The sequence below is a fragment of the Zalophus californianus genome, chromosome 4 (assembly GCF_009762305.2).
Source record: "Zalophus californianus isolate mZalCal1 chromosome 4, mZalCal1.pri.v2, whole genome shotgun sequence".
Lineage (NCBI taxonomy): Eukaryota > Metazoa > Chordata > Mammalia > Carnivora > Otariidae > Zalophus > Zalophus californianus.
In genome coordinates this window covers 104,600,760-104,623,711 of record NC_045598.1, presented here as the reverse complement: position 1 = coordinate 104,623,711, position 22,952 = coordinate 104,600,760, and the positions used below count along the sequence as shown (strand labels likewise).

At 41.6% G+C, this 22,952-nt stretch overlaps 1 protein-coding gene across 1 annotated transcript; it reads right to left on the bottom strand.

The window, feature by feature from the left end:
* Positions 1–8,471: 8,471 nt before the first annotated feature.
* MRPS21 (mitochondrial ribosomal protein S21) lies at positions 8,472–20,724 on the bottom strand. Its single transcript, XM_027579827.1, has 3 exons — positions 20,636–20,724; positions 20,095–20,210; positions 8,472–9,280 (listed from the first exon to the last, which is right to left on the bottom strand). The coding sequence occupies exons 2-3, from the start codon at positions 20,175–20,177 to the stop codon at positions 9,100–9,102; spliced, it is 264 nt and encodes an 87-aa protein (XP_027435628.1). The 5' UTR covers positions 20,178–20,210; positions 20,636–20,724; the 3' UTR covers positions 8,472–9,099.
* Between the last annotated feature and the right edge of the window lie 2,228 nt (positions 20,725–22,952).

Below are 22,952 nucleotides of genomic sequence, written 5' to 3'. Positions count from 1 at the left end.
GCTCAGCGGGGAGTCTGCTTCTCCCTCTGACCCTCCCCCCTCTCATGTGCTCTCTCCCTCTCATTCTCGCTCTCTCAAATAAATAAATAAAATCTTTTAAAAAATAGTCAATTGCCTACATAAATGTGTAACAGACATTTCAAATTTACATGATGAAAACTAAGCTCCTGATTCCACCCCCCACTCCCCCACCAAAAGAACAGCTCCTAGTCTTCATCCTCAATTAATGGCAACTGTATTCTTAAAGAGTTATGCAAGCCAATAATCTTGGAATCCTCCTGGACTCCTCTGTTCCATTGGCCCTACTTTCAAATATATACAGACCCATTTGCTTCTTACCACCTCCACTACTCATTTTAATGCTTGGATTATTTTAGCAGCCTCCTGCTTTCTCTCTTGCTTCCACTCTGCCTCCCCCCTCCCCCGCTTTAGTCTCATCACCTAAGCTAATAAGCAAAGTAATGGCAAGTACTACAGTGATCATGTAAACACATCAGAAAGGTCATTATTATCCTCCTGCTTAAAACCATCCCTTGGCATTCCATATCACTGAGTAAAATGCCCTACAAAATGCCCCACTCCATTATCTCTGGGATCTCATCTACTACCACTCTTTCTCTAACTCATTCAGCTCCAAAATCCTAATCCTTTCTTCTGTTCCTTGAACATGCCAAGGATAATTTCACCTCAAGGCCTCTGGACTTGATGCTTTCTGCTTGGATTGCTCTTAATCCAGATATAGGATTTACTCCCTCCATCCCCTTCAGATTTTTATTCAAATATGACCTCAGTGAAGCCTTCCCTGAATCACCCTATTCAATTCTGAAGGCTGTCTTGCACTCTGGAGTCCCAATTTTCTTTTTTTCTTTTTCAATAGTATTTATCATCACCTACCATACTAGTACTAGTTTATGTTTATTGCTTATCATTTGACTCCCTCTGGTAGAATATAAACTCCTTAAAGAGAGGAATCATTGTCATTGATGTATCCTAAATGCCTACAGTAGCACCTGGTACAATTAAATATTTGTTGAACTAAAGAATGAATATTTTTCAACAGCACATCTTGCAGGCCTCAAAACCTGCTATAAAGTGCTTTTCACCTAAGGAATGGAAATGCCCTTAAGGCATTTTGTGTCACATTGTCTTTGTATCTCCAGGACCTAGGATAGTATCATATAAAGGCTCAACAAATGACAAATGAGTAAGACCTGCCAGAACTGGTTTTCTCATTCTATCAGTAAGCCTGTATTTTCCCCTTTCTTCAAAATGAGGCTCTAAACCTTACTGACCCTTTAAACCACTGCTTCTGAAAAGCACGTATGTGGGCAAAGTATAGTTTGGAAAAAATACAACCAATATTATGGTACAGTTTCATATATGGCAAATAAACTATTCTGTTATACCAGATTACAAACTACAGAAACTAAAATTCCAAGATGTCTCCTCAGATGATAGACTCATCACAAAATGCAGTTATTCTCTAGGGAGGTTATTAGAATTTCCCAGAGAAGATAAGTGTTTGTTTTAAAGAAGTATGAGAAATACATACCAAGACCCACCTTCTCTGATGGTGCAGCATGACATAATGTAATAAAGCTTGGTTTTGAGTAACAAATTGAAGGAGCTCCAACATGTCACTCAAGTTATTCATGCCTCAGCTTCCCCATTGTATCTACAGCACCTAACACTAACGTCTCACAGAATATTCACTCAAAGTCTGCTGAATGGGTTAATGATTCCATCTCTGCAGAGTTGTAAGTTTATTCTGTTTGAGTGCTTTTAACTGTCTGGGTTCAATTCCCCAGGGGGAAATGTTTTTCTAGGAACTGATTTTATTTCTAACGCTTGGGATTGGATAGGTTTTAAATCCTTAGTCTCTCAGTTACTAGCTATGATTCCTTTAGGTAATTAACTTTTCTGAGGTTGTTTCCTCAGTTATAAAATAAGAATCTCTACTTCAAAAGACTATTGTGAGGATTAAATGCAATGTATAAAACACAGTAACTGCGGTACCAGCATAAAGGACAGCCATGTAGACCAACAAAACAGAATAGAGAGCACATAAATAAACCTCACATATATGGCCAGTTGATTTTTGATGAAGGTGCCAAGACTATCCAATAGGGAAAGGACAGTCTGTTCGACAAATGGTGCAGAAAAAACTGGGTATCCACATGCATAAAGTTGGACCCCTTCTGCACATCATATACAAAAATTAACACAAAAAGGCCTAAACTTAAGGATAACAACTATAAAATTTGTAGAAGAAAACATGGGAAAATCTTCATGACATCAAATTTGGCAGTGATTTCTTGGCTATGGTACCAAAAACACATTTAACAGGAACAAAAAATAGATAAATTGGACTTCATCAAAATTAAAAACTTTTGTGCATCAAAAGACACTATCAAGAGAGTGAAAAGACAATCTACAGGAGAAAATATTTGTGAGTCATATATCTGATAAGTGATTAATATCCCAGAGTGTATAAAGAACTCCTATAATTCAACAACTTACAAAAACCAACCCAATTCAAAAATGGGTGAAGGACTTGAATACACATTTCTGCAAAGATATACAAATGGCCAATAAACACATGAAAAGATGCTCAACATCATTAGTCATCATAGAAAAGCAAATCAAAACCCATAAGGAAAAAAAAACTGTACAAGGAGATATCACCTCACACCCATTAGAATGACTACTATCAAAAACAAAACAAAACAAAACAAAACAAAACAAAAAAAACAGGGGCACCTGGGTGGCTCAGTCAGTTAAGCGTCTGACTCTTGGGTCTCAGAGTCCTGAGTTCAAGCTCCACGTTGGGCTCCATGCTGGGTGTGGAGCATACTAAAAAGAAACAAACACCCCCTGCCCCCCAGAAAATAACAAGTGTTGGTTAGGATATAAAGAAATTGGGGGGGAAGACATTGGAACCCTGTGCCCTGGTAGTGGAAATGTAAAATGGTGCAGCTGCATGGAACACAGTATGGTGGTTTCTCAAAAAATTAAAAATAGAATTAGCATAGGATCCAGCAATTTTCCTTCTGGGTAAACACCCAAAAGAACTGAAAGCAGGGTGTCAAAGAGATCTTTGAACACCCATGTTCACACCCATTATTCAAAATAACTAAAAAGTAGAAGCAACCCAAGTGTCCATTGACAGATGAATGGATAAACAGGGCGCCTGGGTGGCTCACTTGGTTAAGTGTCTGCCTTTGGAGTCCTGGGATCCAGCTCGCTGCTCAGCGAGGAGCCTGCTTCTTCCTCTCCTGCTCCTCTCCTCCCCCACCCCCGCTCATGCGTGTGCTTTCTCTCTCTCAAATAAATAAAATCTCTAAAAAAATAAAATAAAATCTTTTAAAAAAAGAATGGATAAGCAAAATGTGGTACATATGTACAATGGATTATTCAGCCATTAAAAGGAATGGACTTCTGATACATGCTACAACATGGATAAACTTTGAAAATATGCTAAGTGAAATAAACCAGACACAAAAGGACAAATATTGTATGATTGCACATATATGAGGTATCTAGATTAGACAAATAGAGAAAACAGAGTAGAGGCTACCAAGGAGGAGAGGAGAGTTGGGGGGAATTACTGCTTAATCATGACTGAATTTGTTTCGAGTGATGAAAAAGTTTTGGAAATAGTTGTGATAGTTACACAACATTGTGCAAATACTTCATGCCACTAAATTGTACACTTAAAAATGGTTTAATGGTAAACTTCATGTTATATATATTTTGTTTCAATAAAGAAATATTTAGTACAGTGCCAGGCACATAGTAAGACTCAATTGATCATTGCTACTGTCATATGTTCCTTCAAGAAATATTTATTGAGGGGCGCCTGGGTGGCTCAGTCGTTAAGTGTCTGCCTTCGGCTCAGGTCATGATCCCAGGATCCTGAGATCAAGCCCCGCATTGGGCTTCCTGCTTGGCAGGAAACCTGCTTCTCCCTCTCCCACTCCCCCTGCTTGTGTTCCCTCTCTTGCTGTGTCTCTGTCAAATAAATAAATCTTTAAAAAAAAAATATTGAGGGGCTCCTGGCTGCTCAGTCAGTACAGCATGTGACTCTTGATCTAGGGATTTTAAATTTTGAGCCCCACACTGGGTGTAGAGATGACTTAAAAAAAAACCTTAAAAAAATACTTATTGAGCATTTCTTTTTAAGATTTTATTTATTTGACAGAGAGAGACACAGCGAGAGAGGGAACACAAGCAGGGGGAGTGGGAGAGGGAGAAGCAGGCTCTCCGATGCGGGGCTTGATCCCAGGACCCCGGGATTGTGACCTGAGCCGAAGGCAGACGCTTAATGACTGAGCCACCCAGGCGCCCCCTTATTGAGCATTTTTAAAAAAAGATTTTATGGGGCGCCTGGGTGGCTCAGATGGTTAAGCGTCTGCCTTCAGCTCAGGTCATGATCCCGGGGTCCTGTGATCGAGCCCCACACCGGACTCCCTGCTCAGCGGGGAGCCTGCTTCTCCTTCTCCCTCTGCCTCTCCCCCTGCTCCTGCTCTCTCTCTCTCTGTATCTCTGTGTCTCAAATGAATAAATAAAATCTTTAAAAAAAATGAAAAAATAAAAAAAGATTTTATTTATTTATAAAAAGATTTTATTTATTTGTCAGAGAGAAAAAGAACACAAGCAGGGGGAGTGGCATGCAGAGGGAGAAGCAGGCTCCCATGCGGGACTCAATCCCAGGACCCTGGGATCATGACCTGAGCCAAAGGCAGAAGCTTAACTGAATAAGCCACCCAGGCGTCTCTTGAGCATTTATTGTTTTAAAGATTCCTTTATTTGGGGTGGAGGGGAGGAGGCAGAGGAAGAGAATTTCAAGCAGACGCGCCCCGCCAAGCATGGAGCTCGATCCCAAGACCTGATGATCATGACCTGAGCCAAAACCAAGAGTGAGACGTTCAACCAACTGAGCCACCCAGGTGTCCCATTTATTGAGCATGTAAATGCTGGGCATAATACTAGGCACTGGGAATACAGTGGTTCAAAAAACCAAACCAAAACAAAACCAACAACAAAGACCCAACCTCCAGGTAACTGAAAATCTAATGGAGAGAGAAAGGCAAATAAGCAATATATCACAACAAATATAGAAATAAACTACTACTGAGCCTGGGTGGCTCAGTCGGTTAAGCATCTGCCTTCGGCTCAGGTCATGATCCTAGGGTCCTGGGATCGAGGCCCACATCGAGCTCCCTGCTCAGCGGGGAGTCTGCTTCTCCTTCTCCTTCTGCCTGCCGCTCCCCCTGCTTCTGCGTGTGCGCACGTGCTCTCTCGCTCTGTGTCAAATAAATAATACATAAATCTTAAAAAAAAGAAACTACTATTACAGAGTTAAGCTGAAAAAGATAAATTCAAGACACAAAAAAGTGAATAGAAGAAGAAAAGTTGGTAAAGAGACAGGAAAGTCATCTCTGAGAACATCCAAACTGAGAGCTGGTATACAGGCAGAGGGAGAAAACAGTATGTCCCAGAAGTACACTGGAGGGGACAAGTAGCCAGACAGAAAAGAATAATTCAATCATGAAAGGCCTTAAATGCCATGCTAGTAGTTTGGACTTTATCTTGAAAACAATGGGAACTAATTACCTACTTAAGCAGGAAAGTGAAATGATCAAGGTTGCATTTTAGGGGGTGCCTGGGTGGCTCAGTCATTAAGCGTCTGCTTTTAGCTCAGGACCCTGGGATCGAGCCCCGCATCGAGCTCCCTGCTCCGCGGGAAGCCTGCTTCTCCCCCTCCCACTCTCCCTGCTTGTGTTCCCTCTCTCACTGTGTCTCTCTCTGTCAAATAAATAAAATCTTAAAAAAAAAAAAAAGGTTGCATTTTAGAACAATCATTCTGACCTAAGTGAGGGTGGAGGGATTGAAGGCCAGGCAACACTGATTCAAAATGGTTAAGTGACTGTTGTAATCCAAAAGAGTTGTAATCCAGAAGGGAGCTGGGGCTCGGGTTGTGGCATTTAGTCCTCAAGACAGGGATCAAGTGGATACTAGTGATGGTTGAGTGTGGAGGAAGACTCAATGATCAGGCTTCTGTCTGGCACAACTGAGGGATTATCGCTAACATTTATTAAGTTCTATGTGCCAGAAACCATGCTGAGCATTTGACATGCATGATCTCATTTAATCCTCACCACAAACCCCTATATACAATTATTCTTATTTTACAGGGGAAACTAGATATTATGTTAAACAATTTGCCAAGATCATGATTAAATCCAGATCTAAGTAAAAAACTACATATGTAAGATAACTGGTACATAGTCCCAATATTTTCCTCTCCCTTCAAACATCTACATTTAACATATCACTCCATTATTACTTTACCTTGTTAGTATTCAGTGAGTTACTATTCTTTAATGTTTTCAGTTAACACAGAGGCAAATTCTCATTTCATACTTCGTGCACTTTTGAAAACTTTAACGTACAATGTCAAATTTCACAACAGAGTCCCAATTTTAAAGGGGTAACTGTTTCCAGAGCACTAAACATTCTTATAAGATCCTTAAATTATGATTGGAATGGACCTGTCCGAGGAAATCCAGTGGACATCTAAGAAATGTCACAGGTGCCTAAGATCAGGATAGGAGGTACCACATCTATGACTCTCTGCAGCTGGGTCAGACACCAAATCACCCCTCTCTTGAACTCAAGGCAGGGATAAAAGGATTAGGGAAATTCCTATTCATTATATGACCATGAGGTACCTTCTACCTTCTCAGAGCAGGGAGTGGAAGGTCTTTTTCCTGGCCACAACAGCACAAACTGACCGGACTTGAGGCAGCCAGACAATTACCCCCTTTACACAAGAAGCCTCTCAACTGGCCAACTGCTAAAACCCATCACTGTTCACTGCTCTGGGGGACATGGGCAATGGTCAGGAAAATGACTAGAACAAGCAGGGGATAATTTCAGAGATGAAGGAAATTCCAGATCTTAAGCCACCCTTTGATATTTTGGAGGGAGCCCAAGAGCAACTGTAATCTCAGAGGAATACTGCCAAGGAATAGGCCTGGCTCTCCTATCACAAACATATCCTACCATTTTGGCAAAGGCCAGGCTTTTATTCTTCAGCAGCAGCAATTGGCAGGAGGTGAAACAATGCCATGGCTCAAAATCACTCAAAAGTGATAAAGACCAAAATCAGAGACTGGAAAGGGATTCAGAGTATCAATGTCTAACTTGAAAACGAGGTTGTACAAAGGTAACAAAATTGATCAGTCTGGATATAGAATTTCTCCAACCACAGTGTAAATTTCTGGAGCGCAAGGACCAGATCTTCTATTTCTAAGCTACTTCTATGCCGTGCCCTATAATATGCTTTATTCACCATGGGCTTTACTGATGAGGGGAAGAAAGATGATCAAGCCCTGAAAGGCAAGGAATGGTGATTCCAGCATAACTTCACGCAGGCCTGCCTAATCAGTAAGTATAATTGTGAAAGGGAGAAACAATAATTGAAAAGACTGAAATTAAGACCAAGAAATCGATTTCATGCAGCTATACCACAAGGGGGCAGTGTTTGAACACTAGTAATCTGGAGAGACAGGGTGCTTGGCAGTCCGCTGTTTACCTCCTTCATACCGAGGGCCGGAGCCTGGGTGAGGAGAGAGGGGCTAGTCGCTCCACCTACCTACTGTGTTCTCCTACAGGGGCTGGCACCAACTCTCCTTATACTAGTAGTGTGGCTGTCAGGGGAGCAAGGCCAAAGGAAACAGACCGCAGGAAAGGAAGCAGAGCGGCTAGATCACACACCCAAGAATGCCTGTTGAGCGGAAGTAGGGGTGATAGTGGGGACCTCTGCCTGGAAACGGGGTAGGATGGGGCAGGGGGGTTCTCAAATGTTAGCAGGCATCAGAATCACCAGCAGGGCTTGTAAAAATAGATTACTGGGCTCTAACTCCCAATTTCCAATTCAGAAAGTCTAAAGTAGGTCCTAGAATTTGCATTTCAGCCAATTAACTGAATGATGTTGATACTGCTGATCTGAAGACCACACTTTTGAGAATCACTGCTGTAGATATTTTTGGCTCTGTGCCCTTGTATCTCTTAATACTCGCCCATTCCTTCTTTTCTACCATCCACCTACTGCTTTTTTTCTTCTCCACTATCCCTTCATTAGCCTTCTTTAGGAAAACTAAAGGAAAGACAGAAAACAGGAGTGAATGTTAGATTTGTCTTAAGGATTCCTCGGGATAGGGGCACCTGGGGTGGCTCAGTCGTTAAGTGCCTGCCTTCGGCTCGGGTCATGATCCCAGAGTCCTGGAATTGAGCTCCACATCGGGCTCCCTGCTCAGAGGGAGGCCTGCTTCTCCCTCTCCCACTCCCCCTGCTTGTGTTCCCTCTCTCGCTGTGTCTCTGTCAAATAAATTAAAAAAAAAATCTTAAAAAAAAAAAAAAAAGGATCCCTCTGGATAAGGATTCCAGCACTCTAGTCTGGTTGATGGGTGTTTCAGTAGCAAAATTTATTCCAAATACGTAGATGCCTCCTCTCCTCTCCTTTTATCTAACAGTTGGTAGGAGGGGACAATTCAGTAAAGAGCAACAGATGCTCTTCCAATAATGCCTTGCTTTGGGTTTCCTAAGAATTGAGTAGGAAATGGTAGATACATTCCACTACATTTTAGAAAAGTTCCTCACCTCTCCTAGACTACTTAAAAAAATTTTATTATAGCTAAATATACATGGAATTTGCCATTTTCACCATGCAAGTGTACAGTTCAGTGGCACTAAGTACATTCACATTGTTGTGCAAGTATCACCACCATCTGTCTCTAGAACTTTTTCAGCTTCCTTAACTGAAATTCTGTACCCATTAAACACTAAATCCCCATTCCCAACCAGCCCTTGGCAACCACCATTCTACTCCTAGACTACTTTTTGAGTTAGTTTCTCCTTCGCATAATAAAAGAGAGGGTTCACTGCTGACTATGGGATTGCTTCTATACATGCAGGCCTTCTTGCACATATGTGATTGAATTTATTATAAGAAAGGTAAGAGAAAATGGGATTGTAGAAAGAAAGGAGACAGCTGGATAGGGATTTTCATACTGGGCCTACTATCCACAGGCCTCAGCAGCCCTGCCATGGATCCGGCCGATTCTTTCGCATCAAGAAGTTGATCTTGCGAGCCATTTCCATGTTGTAGATCCGCCGACAGGTTTCGTAGCTTTCCCGTCGTCGTTGGCAACAAGGCTTTTCATAGTACCGCCGTCGCTTAATGTCCTCGATGAGCCCATCCATGGTGAGGATTCTGTATAAAGGCAGGCAATGAAGTTAGAAACCTGGGCTCATTATTATTCTTTTCCAACTTCACAGATGGCCAGAAGTCAACTGACCAAACAACTGGTGTCTATAAAAATTATGATGTGAAATGGTGGTTATATAGCTTTAACTGCCTACTTATAGAGGCAATCCCCAAATAGGAATTTGTGGGAAATAACAAAGCAATTAATGACACAGTCCTTGCTCTTGGGGAGTTCACAGTCAGGGTCATATTTTCAACCTTTATTCTCCCACAGCACACCTGAGGGATGTGACACAGTCCTTAAGAACAGTGGCTCTTTATGGCAGTGATTCTCAACCAAGGGATCATTTCAGAATCTTCAGATGGGGTGAGTCATTTGTAGTAGGAAAAACAAATCATTAGGGGTGATTCCTAATTGGTCCTTAGTGACAAATGCTACCCCATCCCTACAGTTTAACTGACACAACTGACACAGTGAGAGAGGGACGTCTGTAGGCCTGAGATATCCCTGGACCTACTTAATACAAGGAGAGAAGAGGCCTTCATCACACCAATGATACAAATGGGAGTATTAAGTAACAGCCTCACCCATCATTTTCCCCATGTACCACACGCTCCAACCACACTACTTTGCTGACTACTGAACACACTCTAATACCAAGTCTCTATTCATGCTGCTTCCTCAACCTAGAATGAGGTTGAGGAAGCAGCCCCCACCTCCAGTTGCCAACCTTCTGAGTAAAATTTTCCTCATCTTTTTGATGCCAAACTTAGATGCCACCTCTCTAGAAAGAATATCCTTTTTTCTTTAAAGGTTTTTATTTATTTGAGAGAGAGAGAGAATGAGAGAGAGAGCACATGAGAGGGGGGAGGGTCAGAGAGAGAAGCAGACTCCCTGCCGAGCAGGGAGCCCGATGCGGGACTCGATCCAGGAACTCCAGGATCATGACCTGAGCTGAAGGCAGTCGCTTAACCAACTGAGTCACCCAGGTGCCCTAGAAAGAATATCTTCTTAGAGGAAATAATTTATTTTACTGTAGACCTACTTAGCGATTATTTCATTCCTTCATTCTGTTATTTATACAAACGTCTCCCTCATTAGACTGAAAATCTCTGAAGGAAGAAACCATGTTTTATTTTACTCTTTAAGGGTCTATAAAACTGAGCTCAATCTGTTTTTTTTCCTGCCCATCCAATTCCTTGCAATGCAGTTCCTCTTGTTGGATATATATTTTTTTCTTTTCAAATTTTTATTGAAATTCTAGTTAGTTAACACATAGTATAATACTGGTTTCAGGAGTAGAATTTAATGATTCATCACTTACATACAACACCCAGTGCTCATCACAAGTGGGCTCCTTAATACGCATCACTGATTTAGCCCATTCCTTGCCCACCTCCTTCCATCAACCCTCAGTTTGTTCTCTATCGTTAAGTCTCTTATGGTTTGCTTCCCTCTCTCTCTTTTTTTCTCCCTTCCCATATGTTCATATGTTTTGCTTCTTAAATTCCACATGAGTGAAATCATATGGTATTTGTCTTTCTCTGACTGACTTATTTCACTTAGCATAATACTCCATCCACATCATTGCAAATGGCAAGATTTCACTCTTTTGATGGTTGAGTAACACACACACACACACACCCCACATCTTCTTTATTCATTCACCAGTCTATGGATGTTTGGGCTCTTTCCATAGTCTGGCTATTGTTGATTATGCTGCTATAAACGTTGGGGTGCACGTACCCCTTTGAACCTATATTTTGTACCCTTTGGGTAAATACCTAGGAGTGCAATTGCTGGGTCATAGGGTACTCTTGTTGGATTTATAACACATCTAACTCAAACTTACCTCTTTGTTCTTCCACAGACACTGGAGCTTCTTTTATAAACTACTCAATGCCTAGGCTCCTGAGAACTCTGGCTCCAATCTGTAATTTGTTACTCCCTCTCAATCCATCACCAGTCGGTCCTAAGGAGGTCTAGAGGCATCTGCTGCTGCCCTCCATTTCTGGCATTGTTTACATGGGCCCTCTCCTGCTCACCCTGTTCTTTCATTACAGGTAAAAAGTTAAGTCACAAACACAGTTGGAGATAAGGAGGTTACGTAGAAGAAGGGGGATAGAGGAAAAAGAAAATCAAAATAAAAGAAACCACCAGCTACTTCTGCCCAGTGGGAAGCCCTATTTCTTGCTGCTATGTTATACCACAAAGCCCAAGATAACAACTATAGATTGAACATGAACTTGAAAAGATGTGAGCTTTGGGTAAATTACAAATGTGAATAGACATGGGAACCACTGTCCTATGGGATCCTCTCCCAGGCTGCTGCTGTTTAATATCAAGAATGCTACTAGAAAATCATTATTTGTATAAATCGGTTTGTCTAGGTGTTAGTGGTAGGAAGATGGGGGGCAAGGGAATTGCTGCAAATTCCCAGAAGCAGGAGAAGCAGATAATTCAGCTTCTATTGGAAACATAGTCATGTCCAGAAGTCATGTGGATCCAACACTAGAATCTTACAATAGAGAAGTAAGGCACCAAAAACTAAAATAGACTCCGTATCCTGGGCCACAAAGGGTCTCCTTTGCTACCCTTATTTCTTAATTTACTCTTTTTTTTTTAAATTTTATTTTTTAAATTTTACTGTTATGTTAATCACCATACATTATATCATTAGTTTTTGATGTAGTGTTCCATGATTCATTGTTGGCGTATAACACCCAGTGCTCCATTCAATACGTGCCCTCTTTAATACCCATCACCAGGCTAACCCATCCCCCCACCCCCTCCCCTCTAGAACCCTCAGTTTCTCAGAGTCCATAGTCTCTCATGGCTCGTCTCCCCCTCCGATTCCCCCCCTTCCTTATTTTACTCTTAAATGTTGGTATTTCCTCTCCAGATTCTGACTAAAAACCTCCTTCTTTCTGGTTCTACATGACTTCCTTAACCTTTACCAGTGAGCCTCAACACTAATGCACAATGGAATCATCCCCTAAAAGGTTTTTAAAAGTACTGATTCCTGGGGCGCCTGGACAGCTCAGTTGGTTGAGCAGCTGACTCTTGGTTTCAGCTTGGATCATGATCTCAGGGTCTTGGGATCAAGCCCCGCAGGAGGCTCCATGCTCAGCGGGAGTCAGCTTGGAGATTCTTTCCTCTGTGCCTCCCCTGACTTGCGTAGACCTCATGGGCTTGCGCTCATACACTCTCTCTCAAATAATTAAATGTTAAGGAAAAAAAAAAAAGTACTGATTCCTGGGCCCCGTTCCTCAAAGATTCTGATTTAAGTGGTCTAGCATGGAATTAAGCACTAGAAATGTTTTAAAAGACTCCCAGGTAATTCTAATATAGAGCCCCACCTGAGAACTGACACAGATACTGTTGACTCCTGAATCTTTTTATCTCTAGTCCCAATCTTCCCTTAGAGCTAGACTGTTATTTCCAATTGCCTCAAAACCTACAAAGACCATGATCCGTGGTCAGTGATTATGACTCACTGAAAGCTCAGATGATGGTTTGCATTTTTGAGTAATAAAGTTCTGTACATTTAAAAAACAAACACACAAAAAACCTTACAAAGACCAAAGTTACTGTCTCCTCCTAAAATCTATTTTTCCTCCTCTATACTATTAATGACATCAGCAATTACTCAAGCTAAAAATCTCAGCATGTTCCTGGACTAGGCCTTCTCTTTTACTTCCCACATCCACACTTACCGTATCCTATAAATTCTATAACCTGAGAATTCTATAACCTTAGATCTCTTTCTTCTCTCCTTTCCTATGGCCACAGCTCTAATTATGGTCCTTATCATCTTATACCTGGACTACAGAAATAAACATCTAACTGATCATTTAATCAATAAATGTTTTTGGAATTCCAACTTGGTACCAGACATTGTGTTAAATGCTGAGGACAGAAAACAAGCTTAAACATGGTTCCCTACCCTTGCAGTCTAGTAAAGAAGATAATTATACAAGAATTACAATAGAGTGTGATCACTCCTTCCTTCTGTTCCCAAAGCACAGTGGTCCTCAAACTTTAGCCTGCAGCCATCACCTGGATAACCCATTAAAACATAGATTGCTGAGGCTCCTGAGTGGGTCAGTCGGTTAAGCATCCGACTCTTGATTTTGGCTCCGGTCTCAGGGTCCTGGGATGGGGCCCTGCGTCGGGCTCTGCACTCAGCACAGAGTCTGCTTGGGGTCTTCTCCCTCTCCTCCTGCCCCTCCCCCTGCTCACATTCTCTCTTTCAAATAAATAAATAAATAAAATCTCCCTTATTGGGGTGTGTGCTTTCTACGGTTAGAAATTATTTATTTTTGTATTCATTTTTGAAAATGAATTCATAAAAATGAATCTTCTAGGTGACTGACACATGTCCACAGCTCAGGGGATTAAGCGGCTTTATAATAGACACAGTTCTTGGGAATAACAGCTCAGAAAGTCTCAATAATATTACCTTTCCTAAGATGGCACATTAGAGTTTAGACAGCATTTTCACATCCATGATCCTAATACAATCCTATAAAATTAAAGAAGCAGGCAATGTCATCTTTTTACAGAGTAGGAAACAGAAGTCCAGAGAGGATGACCTGCCCAAGATCACAAAATGGAGCTAGAAATAGAATCCAGATGAAAAGATGGGAGGGGCACCTAGGTGGCTCAGTCGTTAAGCGTCTGCCTTCGGCTCAGGTCATGATCCCAGGGTCCTGGGACTGAGCCCCACATCGGGCTCCTGGCTCAGCTGGAAGCCTGCTTCTCCCTCTCCCACTCCCTCTGCTTGTGTTCCCTCTCTCGCTGTCTCTCTCTGTCAAATAAATAAATAAAATCTTAAAAAAAAAAAAAAAAAGATGGGAGCCAAAAAGACATGGCACACTGTTGGGAAAGGAATGATCCAAAGATCTAAGCCTTAATTTGTCTAGATCTTGTTTGCTGCTGTCTAATGAAGGCCACATTTTGGACTAGTCTAGTACATTAGAGAAACAACAGAAAAGTCTCTGAAAGAAAAAAATTGGATATATAATATAAAAAGGACATGGAAACTGGGTTTGAAGAGAGACCATTAAAAAAAAACAGGGACATTGGATATGACTTCACTAGGAAGAGAATCCTATTGGAATGACAAAAAAGACAGTTTATTTATTTTTGACAAAGGCAGTTTAAAAGTGTGATGAAAGAAAACTGCAAAAGGAAGAGGGAGTTCAGACATATACTCAGTCAGGTATCCTACTGGAGTTTCAAAGGGTTTGAAACAGAAGTGATCACCTTACCAGGCACGTGGGTGGCTCAGTCCATTAAGCCTCTGCCTTTGGCTCAGGTCATGATCTCAGGGTCCTGGGATCCAGCCCCATGTCGGGGATCCCTGCTCAGTGGGGATCCTGCTCCTCCCTCTGCCCCCCTGCTCGTGCTCTTTCTCACTCTTTATCTCAAATAAATAAAATCTTAAAAAAAAAAAAGTGATCATCTTACCAAGTAAATGCCTGTGTGGTCAGGCAAAAAAAGCAAGATAAGAAAAAAGTAAAAGAAGGATCTAAGAATGGAGGAAGGGAAAGAATGAAAAGATCATGGTCCATGGGGTTGCTAAATGGTGTTCCCTGGATGGTTCTAACTACACTACCTAAGCCTTACCCAGTTCTTTCTAGTTATCCTAAAAAAGTACAGATTACCTTCAAAAGCTCCAGAGTCCCTACAGTAGAGGCATCTACTCAACATACTTCTAATAAAAAAGGATGCAGAAAGAGCTTTGTAGAACTAATGAAGTAAACAGAGAGGTGTTACTAATGAGGCTTCTGCTTCCAAAGGTAGTTCAAGGACGAGCAGACCAAGGGCTTTAGAGTAAACAAATCAGCTTGGAGTTTGGGCACTTGGCAACCTAACACTGAAGGAGAAATCTGCTGCCAATTTTAGTTAAATTCATCAGATTATGTAAAAGGAGCTGAGCTACCCAGGCTGGGGGAGGTTGAAAGTGGCAAACTCACATGTCAGTGTAGCCAGCCTACGTCAGGATAACGTGTATGCACAAGGACTCACTGGGCCCAGAAGCTTGCCTACCGGGAATAAAAGAGGTCAACCAGGCACACTTCTAGTGTGCTTGCCTTTCCTTGCTTGGGGGCCAGCCAATCATACAGGGCTTCCTAGCAACCCCCACTCTCCATCTCCTTATCTGAGGGCAGGAATGAGGGCTCTTGGTTATACAACAAACATTTTGTGGTGGTCTCACTGGACAGACACATAGGCCGTTTCCTTTGTAAGACTGCCTTTGTGCTCCAAACACGCCAAAGCTTTAACCACCTTCCTCTTATCTCATTTGCTCTCCTGCCTACTGTTGTAATTAGACCACAGGACATGCAACTCATTTTTAAACTACCAACCATCAGAAAGCTGGGAGAGATAAGGAGAAGCCTGGGGTGGAATACAGAATACAGAATACAGAAAAGGTGTAATACAGAAAAGGTGGCCAGAGAGGACATTAAGAAAAAGCAGAGAAAAATAAGAAAAGTACATCAGAAAATACTGTGTTTGACAGGAAGACTGGGATACTCCAGAACCAGCTGGCTCACATTTTCATGCTTAAACTCCTTGCCTAGAAAATCCTTCTAAGGGTAAAATATTTGTCCATTTTCTCCCCCTGAAGCTAAAATACAATTTATAGCATATATATTTAATACTCCAAGATTAAAAGGAAGAGAAATATAGCTTCCTAAAGACTGAATGCCAATTGACAAAATAAGTATCCTCCCGAAAGACTATTAAAATCACTACTGTAACACTTGTTCCAACCTGGCACCTTCCAACAACACGTTCTTTTTTTTTTTTAATTCTTTTTTCAAAGATTTTATTTACTTATTTGAGAGGAGAGAGAGAGAGAGAGAGAGAAGCCGGGTGGAGGGGCAGAAGCAGAGGGAGAAGCAGGCTCCCCGCTGAGCAGGGAGCCCGACATGGGGCTCGATCCCAGGACCCTGAGATCATGACCTGAGCCGAAGGCAGGTGCTTAACCGACTGGACCACCAAGCACCCCAACAACATGCACATCTTGCACTGCTTTCCTAGATAATCCCAGCCACAAAGTATGAATTTTCTAAATTCATAAGGAAGCCAAAAATACATCATCATACCTGAGGCCCTGAGTCTCTGGGACTTGAATCTTTTCGTCTATTTTTCTTTCCAACCATTCCTCTTCTTTCTGATCAAATTCTTTCCTTTTTAAGTACTATATAATTTTTCTCCAAAAGCTATTCCTAAATTGGTGTTTTAATCCCTGAAATGAAGAAAAAGTAATGCCATGTTTCTTTCTTCTGTAAAGATTTATCTATTTATTTGGGGGGTGGGGTGGAAAGAGACACCAGAAGTGGAGGGAGGGGCAGAGGGAGAGGGAGAGAGAATCCTCAAGCCAACTCTTCGATGAGCAAGGAGCCTGACGTGGGGCTTGATCTCAGAACCCCAAGATCATAACCTGAGCCAAAATCAAGAGTCTGCCAGTTAACCGAATGAGCCACCCAGGCCACCCAGGCTCCCCAGTAATGCCATGTTTCTTAATTAGGATATTTGACAGTGTGCCAAGGGTATAATCCAGAGACAAAAGTCTCTGGGTAAATTTGATGCATTTGCCCAGAGCACCAATTTTAACTTGAATAGGGGTGGAGGTGCTAGCCCTAGAACAGATGCAATGGCAATGAATTAAAAAAAAAAAGAGAGAGAGAAAGAGAGGAAAAAAAAGAGAGACAGAGAGGGATATGAAAACAGATTCCTAAGAACAAGAACTGATGTAGTACCAGGCCAGGCCAGATGGCAGAAAGAATCCAAACATGCCTCATCTTCCGCCATTTATTTATTCTTCCTTCACCTGCCACCCACTTGCATCTGGAATCAGGAAGGATTTTTAGATAAAATGAAAAAAAGACAAAAAAAACAGGAAAAGAAAAACTCTAATGTTGATTAAAATTAAAATATATTGGATTTTGGAAGATGCAGATATATAGAGGTTTGGTTCTAAGTTAATTAGAATGATCCCAGACAAAGACATCAGAAAGGTATCTCAGAAGGTAGAAGGCCTAATGTTTTCTTCAGGTCTGACATCAATGGAAAGAGGATCAACTCCTTCAGGCAGGAAATTAGGAATATCTTGTTTTTCAGGTTTTACATTTTTATAACTAGAAATAGAGATGAAAGAGCAGAGCATACAGAGGGAATAAATGCTATTATTTCAAAATGAGAGTAGCAATAGGCTAAATAGAAGAGACTTGGTTGGAAAGTATCACTGTCTATAAGAAAAGTCATTCCAGGGGCGCCTGGGTGGCTCAGTCGTTAAGCGTCTGCCTTCGGCTCAGGTCATGATCTCAGGGTCCTAGGATCGAGCCCTGCATCGGGCTCTCTGCTCAGCCGGGAGCCTGCTTCTCCCTCTCCTGCTCCCCCCTGCTTATGTTCCCTCTCTAGCTGTCTCTCTCTCTGTGTCAAATAAATAAATAAAATCTTAAAAAAAAAAAAGTCATTCCAGTATTAGCAGCAAACTGGATTGTCCTAAAAAAATAAAGCTTAATTTTCTCATTTTTTCATCTCCAGGCCACCCACCTTGAGCATAACCTAATGATCAAGGAAGATAGAGAAAAAACAGCTAAAGTAAACTTAACCATTCAAAATAAATAAATAAATCACCCACAAGCAAAACCAAAAGGGTAAAAACTTCCTTACAATGACTTCCAACTTATCATAACAGCTAATGTACAATGTGCCAAACACTATTCTAAGCAATTTAATCATACTAACTAATTTAACCCTCACATCAACCCCAAGAGGCAGGTACTATTATTAGTTCCACTTTACAGATGAAGAAACTGAGGCAGAGAGACATTAAGTACCTTACCATAGATCATAAAGCTAATAAATGGCAGAGCAGAGATCTATCTGAACCAGGCAGTCTGCTTAAGGGTCTGTGCTCTTCTTTTTTTTAGACTTAGATCATAACCTGAGCTGAAATCAAGAGATGGTCATTCAACTGACTGAGCCACCCAGACACCCAGGGAAGGGAGTTCTGCGCTCTTATATTCAAGCCATGGCTTTGGTCAAAAGTATTAAAGTTGTAGCTACTTCTTGATACAAATATAAGAAATGGTTTAATAAATAATCTTTTTCATTCTTTGCCAAAGCAGCTCATTTCTTAAAAATCAAATTTTTGCTTTTGTGTTATTTGCACTTTAGGAACAGGGGAGGTTAGGGGAGCTAAAGCTAAATCTTTGAAAATCTGTTTTACCATCAAGTAACAGCTGGCCTTTGACATCCCTCAATAATACAAACATCTCAATCACCCTGGCTAACAGACCCATCTAAATCCACCAAAAAAAAAAAATCATACAAAGACTTACAAGAAAAGATCTGAAAAAGGGTGGAGAAATCTACAAGACTTCCTTTTCCCAAAGTCAGTATTTCATCTCACTAGCTAATTCACTACTGTCTATAAAGACATTCTTTTTGTGCTTACAGGGACAGAGAAAGGTCATTAGACATTTTGACCCTCTCACAGACACGCCACTAGGTCTGAAATAGGAAAGAGTTGGGAATGAGCAGCGATAGAAAAAATGATATAGGGTATCTTACCACATAGTACTTAACTGATTATCTTTAGGGAACACCTTCTGTGCAAGGATATGACTGGTATGCACAGACATTGAATGAGGTAATGGGGATGACCTAAGACCAGATCCTTAAAAGACACAATTCATCTTGAGCTTGCAACTGCTTCTCAATTACACAGCTTCTGACAGCATCTTTGTCCTCATTAACTATGGTCTTCTGCCATCCACAGGTGCCTCCACACCTAAAACTCCTTGCTAAGAAGTAGTTTCTCCTTCATTTATCCTCTCAGCCCCCAAGAACCCCACTAATAAACCCAATGAAATAAAGATTCTTAACTGGAAAATGACTGCCATAGGTGTCTACATTTCCAGAGGAACTAGTAAACAATCTAGTGACATAAAAGCAAAGAACACTGTAGTAGAAAGGTGTGTTTTATGCTCCTTTCCACCATTCAATAATTGTGTAATCCAAGAAACATAATTTACATGTCCTAAGCTTCCCTTACTTGTGTAATAAAGCTACCACCATACTGGCCTTAAGGCAGAAGGTCAGCTCATATATTCTCTTAAGATCTCTTTCATGCAATTCTTTGATAATTTAACTCAACAAGCATTTGTTTCTTTCACACTGGGGAGAGAAAATGATGAAGCAAGCCAGAAAGTCAAAATCCTTACAACCAATAATAAGGGAAGACTAAAGAACTATTGGCCTGAGAACGTATGACGTTAAGGTATTCTTTATTACAGCCCTTCTACATCTCTTAGTCTAGCATTCAAAACCTTTCAAAACAGGTCTTCTACTCCCAGTTCATTTCCACCTTTATGCTTTTGCTTTTGCTGTAACCTTCCTCTAAACCTGATACACTTTTCCATCTCTTGCTTCCTTCTCCAAGATCCCAAATCTGAATTCATCTTTCCATTAGCCTTGCCCTACACCAATCCCTCCCTCGACCCTCTATTTATCATGTACTACATTCCTGCTTCCCAGCAACTTTATATTTTTATTTTCCCTTTGGGTTCCTTAAGTCTTGGGGGAGAGAATTCAGGCTCTGTATCTACAAACCCCATACAGTTAGGTTTTGGGGAAAAACTTCATTTTTAAGATAATAAACTAAGGGGCTGAAAAGTTTCAAGAGACTGAATACCTGGGCTGGTGGAGGTTTGAGAACAATCTATGACAGGCAATGGGAGAGAATAACCACCCAAGCACTTCCCAAGAGAGCTTGTCTAGGCACGATTCTGGTTACCTGTTTAGGGTCCTGTATGCACCTTCTATGTTCCCTTCCTGTACCATCACAGTCCTGGCAATGAACTTCAGATGTTTTGCCATGACCTTGGGATTTAAATCTTCACTCTGCAGGACCTAAAGGATAATGGATAAAGGCAAAGTATAGAGACCAGGTAAGAAAGAGAAACAGCAGAATGCACACTCTACCGCATGGCTTACTCAGGGTCTGGAAAAGCAACGGCCCCAGGAACAAGGGACACAGGGGCACGTGGAATTCTTCATATCCTAGAGATCATACACTAATCATAATCAAGACTGCCTAGCTGTCTTTGCCAATACAACCCTAGCATAGGGAAGAAAAGAGACGGTAGCAGGGCGTCATCACGGGGATGTACGTGGCCGGGCACGGGAGGATCCGGACGCGCCACAGGGTACTCCAGTTACCGCTCACCGCCCCAGGAGGGTTTGGGGTGGGAGCTGGGTACGAAGTCTTTCTCACGCAAGCTTCCCCTCCCTCCAAAGCCACTTTGCTTTCCCCGTGCCCAGCCCCAGATCCTCACCCAACTCCCTCAGGAACCAGCTCCACAAAGCTAGCTCGCGGCCGGAAGCGGAAAGACGTCATCTCCCGCGCCGCGCGAAGAAATTCAGGCTGGAAGGAGAAAAACTGCTTGGAAACCATGGCAACATTCTCCCTGGCTCCATTTGATGGCTTCTCCACGCCCCCTTCCCCGACGCCCCCCGCCAGACTCCCCACGCCTCCAGCCCGGATTCGACACCTGACAAAGCAAGATATTCGTTGCCTTAAATTTGCCCAAAACAGGTTCCTCGTTTTCTCATCCTTTGGTCTCTGAGAAGGTCAGCGCGATTCCGTATTCCCTAATCCTGTCAAATCTGTAATAGATATTTAAGCCATTTCTTTTTCTGGAAGGAAAATTAGAGAAATAGGCAAAGCTTCCTGAACACGCTTCCTGTTTTCTCAAAGGACACAGATTCAGCTTCACGCCCCTCATCTGCTTAAAAACTAAGGAAAAGAAACGAAATGAACATACCGTGAGTTTCCTATAACATCATCTGCCCAGGCATTTCCCTAAATAAAGTGAAATTACTAAACAGAGAGTTGGGAAACGCCTGCAGGTTTTAGAATTGAAGACTTTTTTTTTTTTTTTTTTAAGATTTTTGTTCTTAAGCAATCTCCACACCCAAGGTGGGGCTCGAACCCACCACCTGAAATCAAGAGCCCGGAGCTCCACGGACTGAGCCAGCCAGGCGCCCTGAATTGAAGACTTTTATGACAACTTCTATCCCTTTGCCTCCCAGTGAGACCTAGTAGAAATATCTCCTTTATTTCTTCTTCACTGTGGAAACAGATTTTCTTTTATTCATATGTTACATCTACATATCCATCTGTGGTTATTCACATAAAATTCAGATCTAGTGGCTACTGGAAAACAGTAGAGAAAGGCTCAAAAGAAGAAAGGTTACACAAGCGTCCCGCATAGGGCACCTTGCTCAGCGGGGAGCCTGCTTCTCCCTCTGCCTGCCGCTCCCCACTGATTGTGCTAGTGCGCGTTCTCTCTCTCTGACAAATAAATAAAATCTTAAAAAAAAAAAAAAAGAAAGGTACACAAGCGCGTACTTGTCTTATAAGTTAAGCCAGGTTCAAAGTACCAAAATAGAGCTAGACTGGGACATCATTAGGCTTATTAACAAACTTTTATTGAATGCCTACTCTGTTAGGTGTTTTTTTAAGATTTTATTTATTTGAGATAGAGAGCGAGTGAGAGGGAGAATGCACAAGCAAGGGGAGGGGAAGAGGGAGAAGCAGACTCCTGGTTGAGCAGGAAGCCCAATGTGAGGCTCGAACCCAGGACCCTGGGATCATGACCTGAGCTGAAGGCAGACCTTTAACCGACTGAGCCACCCAGGCGCCCCTGTTAGGTGTTTTGATACCATTCCAGTGCCCTTTGGACCACCAGAAGACAGTACAGTAAACATAACTTTAAATAGTAAAACAAGTTAGCATATGATAAATGCAAAATAAATTATATAGGCAAAAGGATAATATGATGGAAAAGCACTGGATTAGAAGTTAAGAGATCTGATTTCTGTCCAAATTCTGATACTCATATGTCTATGTCACTTAAACCCGTAGTCCGAAATTTACTGCCTATAGGTCAAATCCAGTTCCACTCCTGTTTTTGTAAATAAAACCTTATTGGAACACAGTTGTGCTCATTTGTTTACCTTATCAGATATGGCTGCTCTGGGCAACAATGACAGAGTTGGGTAGTTGCACTCAATCACACAAAATTTGTCATGGGAAAAAAAATTTGTCATGGGAATCAAATGGGATAAAATATAAAATTCTTTTTGAAATAAAGGAAGAGGGAAAGTAACATTTTGAGAATCTCTTATATACCAAACCTTGTATGGGCACTTTATGCGCATGACCTCATTTGTTGGAGTAAAGGGCCAAAGAGAGCTTATATATCATGTTTAATGGAGAGAATAATTGGGAAAAGGACTTGAGTGAGTCTCTTAAAGAAGGGTAGGGTTTAATTGAGAGAAGCACGAAAGGCTGGGCAAGGTGAATAGCGTGAGCAAGAGTTTAGAGTTAAAAAGTCTTACAGTGTTCATCAAGGGCAAATAAAAAAGCGAACAGAGGGATCAAGTAGGGGAACAGAAGGAGAAACAAAGACTTTGAGTAAAGGCTTTGAACTTCTCAAAGCACTGAGGAGCCTTTGAAGGATTTGAATAGGAAATGACATGCAAAACACTGTTCTAGGAAAAGTAATCTGGTATCAGTGAGAAGGGATTAGAGGTAAGAGAGACTATTGCTATAATTAAAGTTTAGGCCAAAGATGTGGCAATGAAATG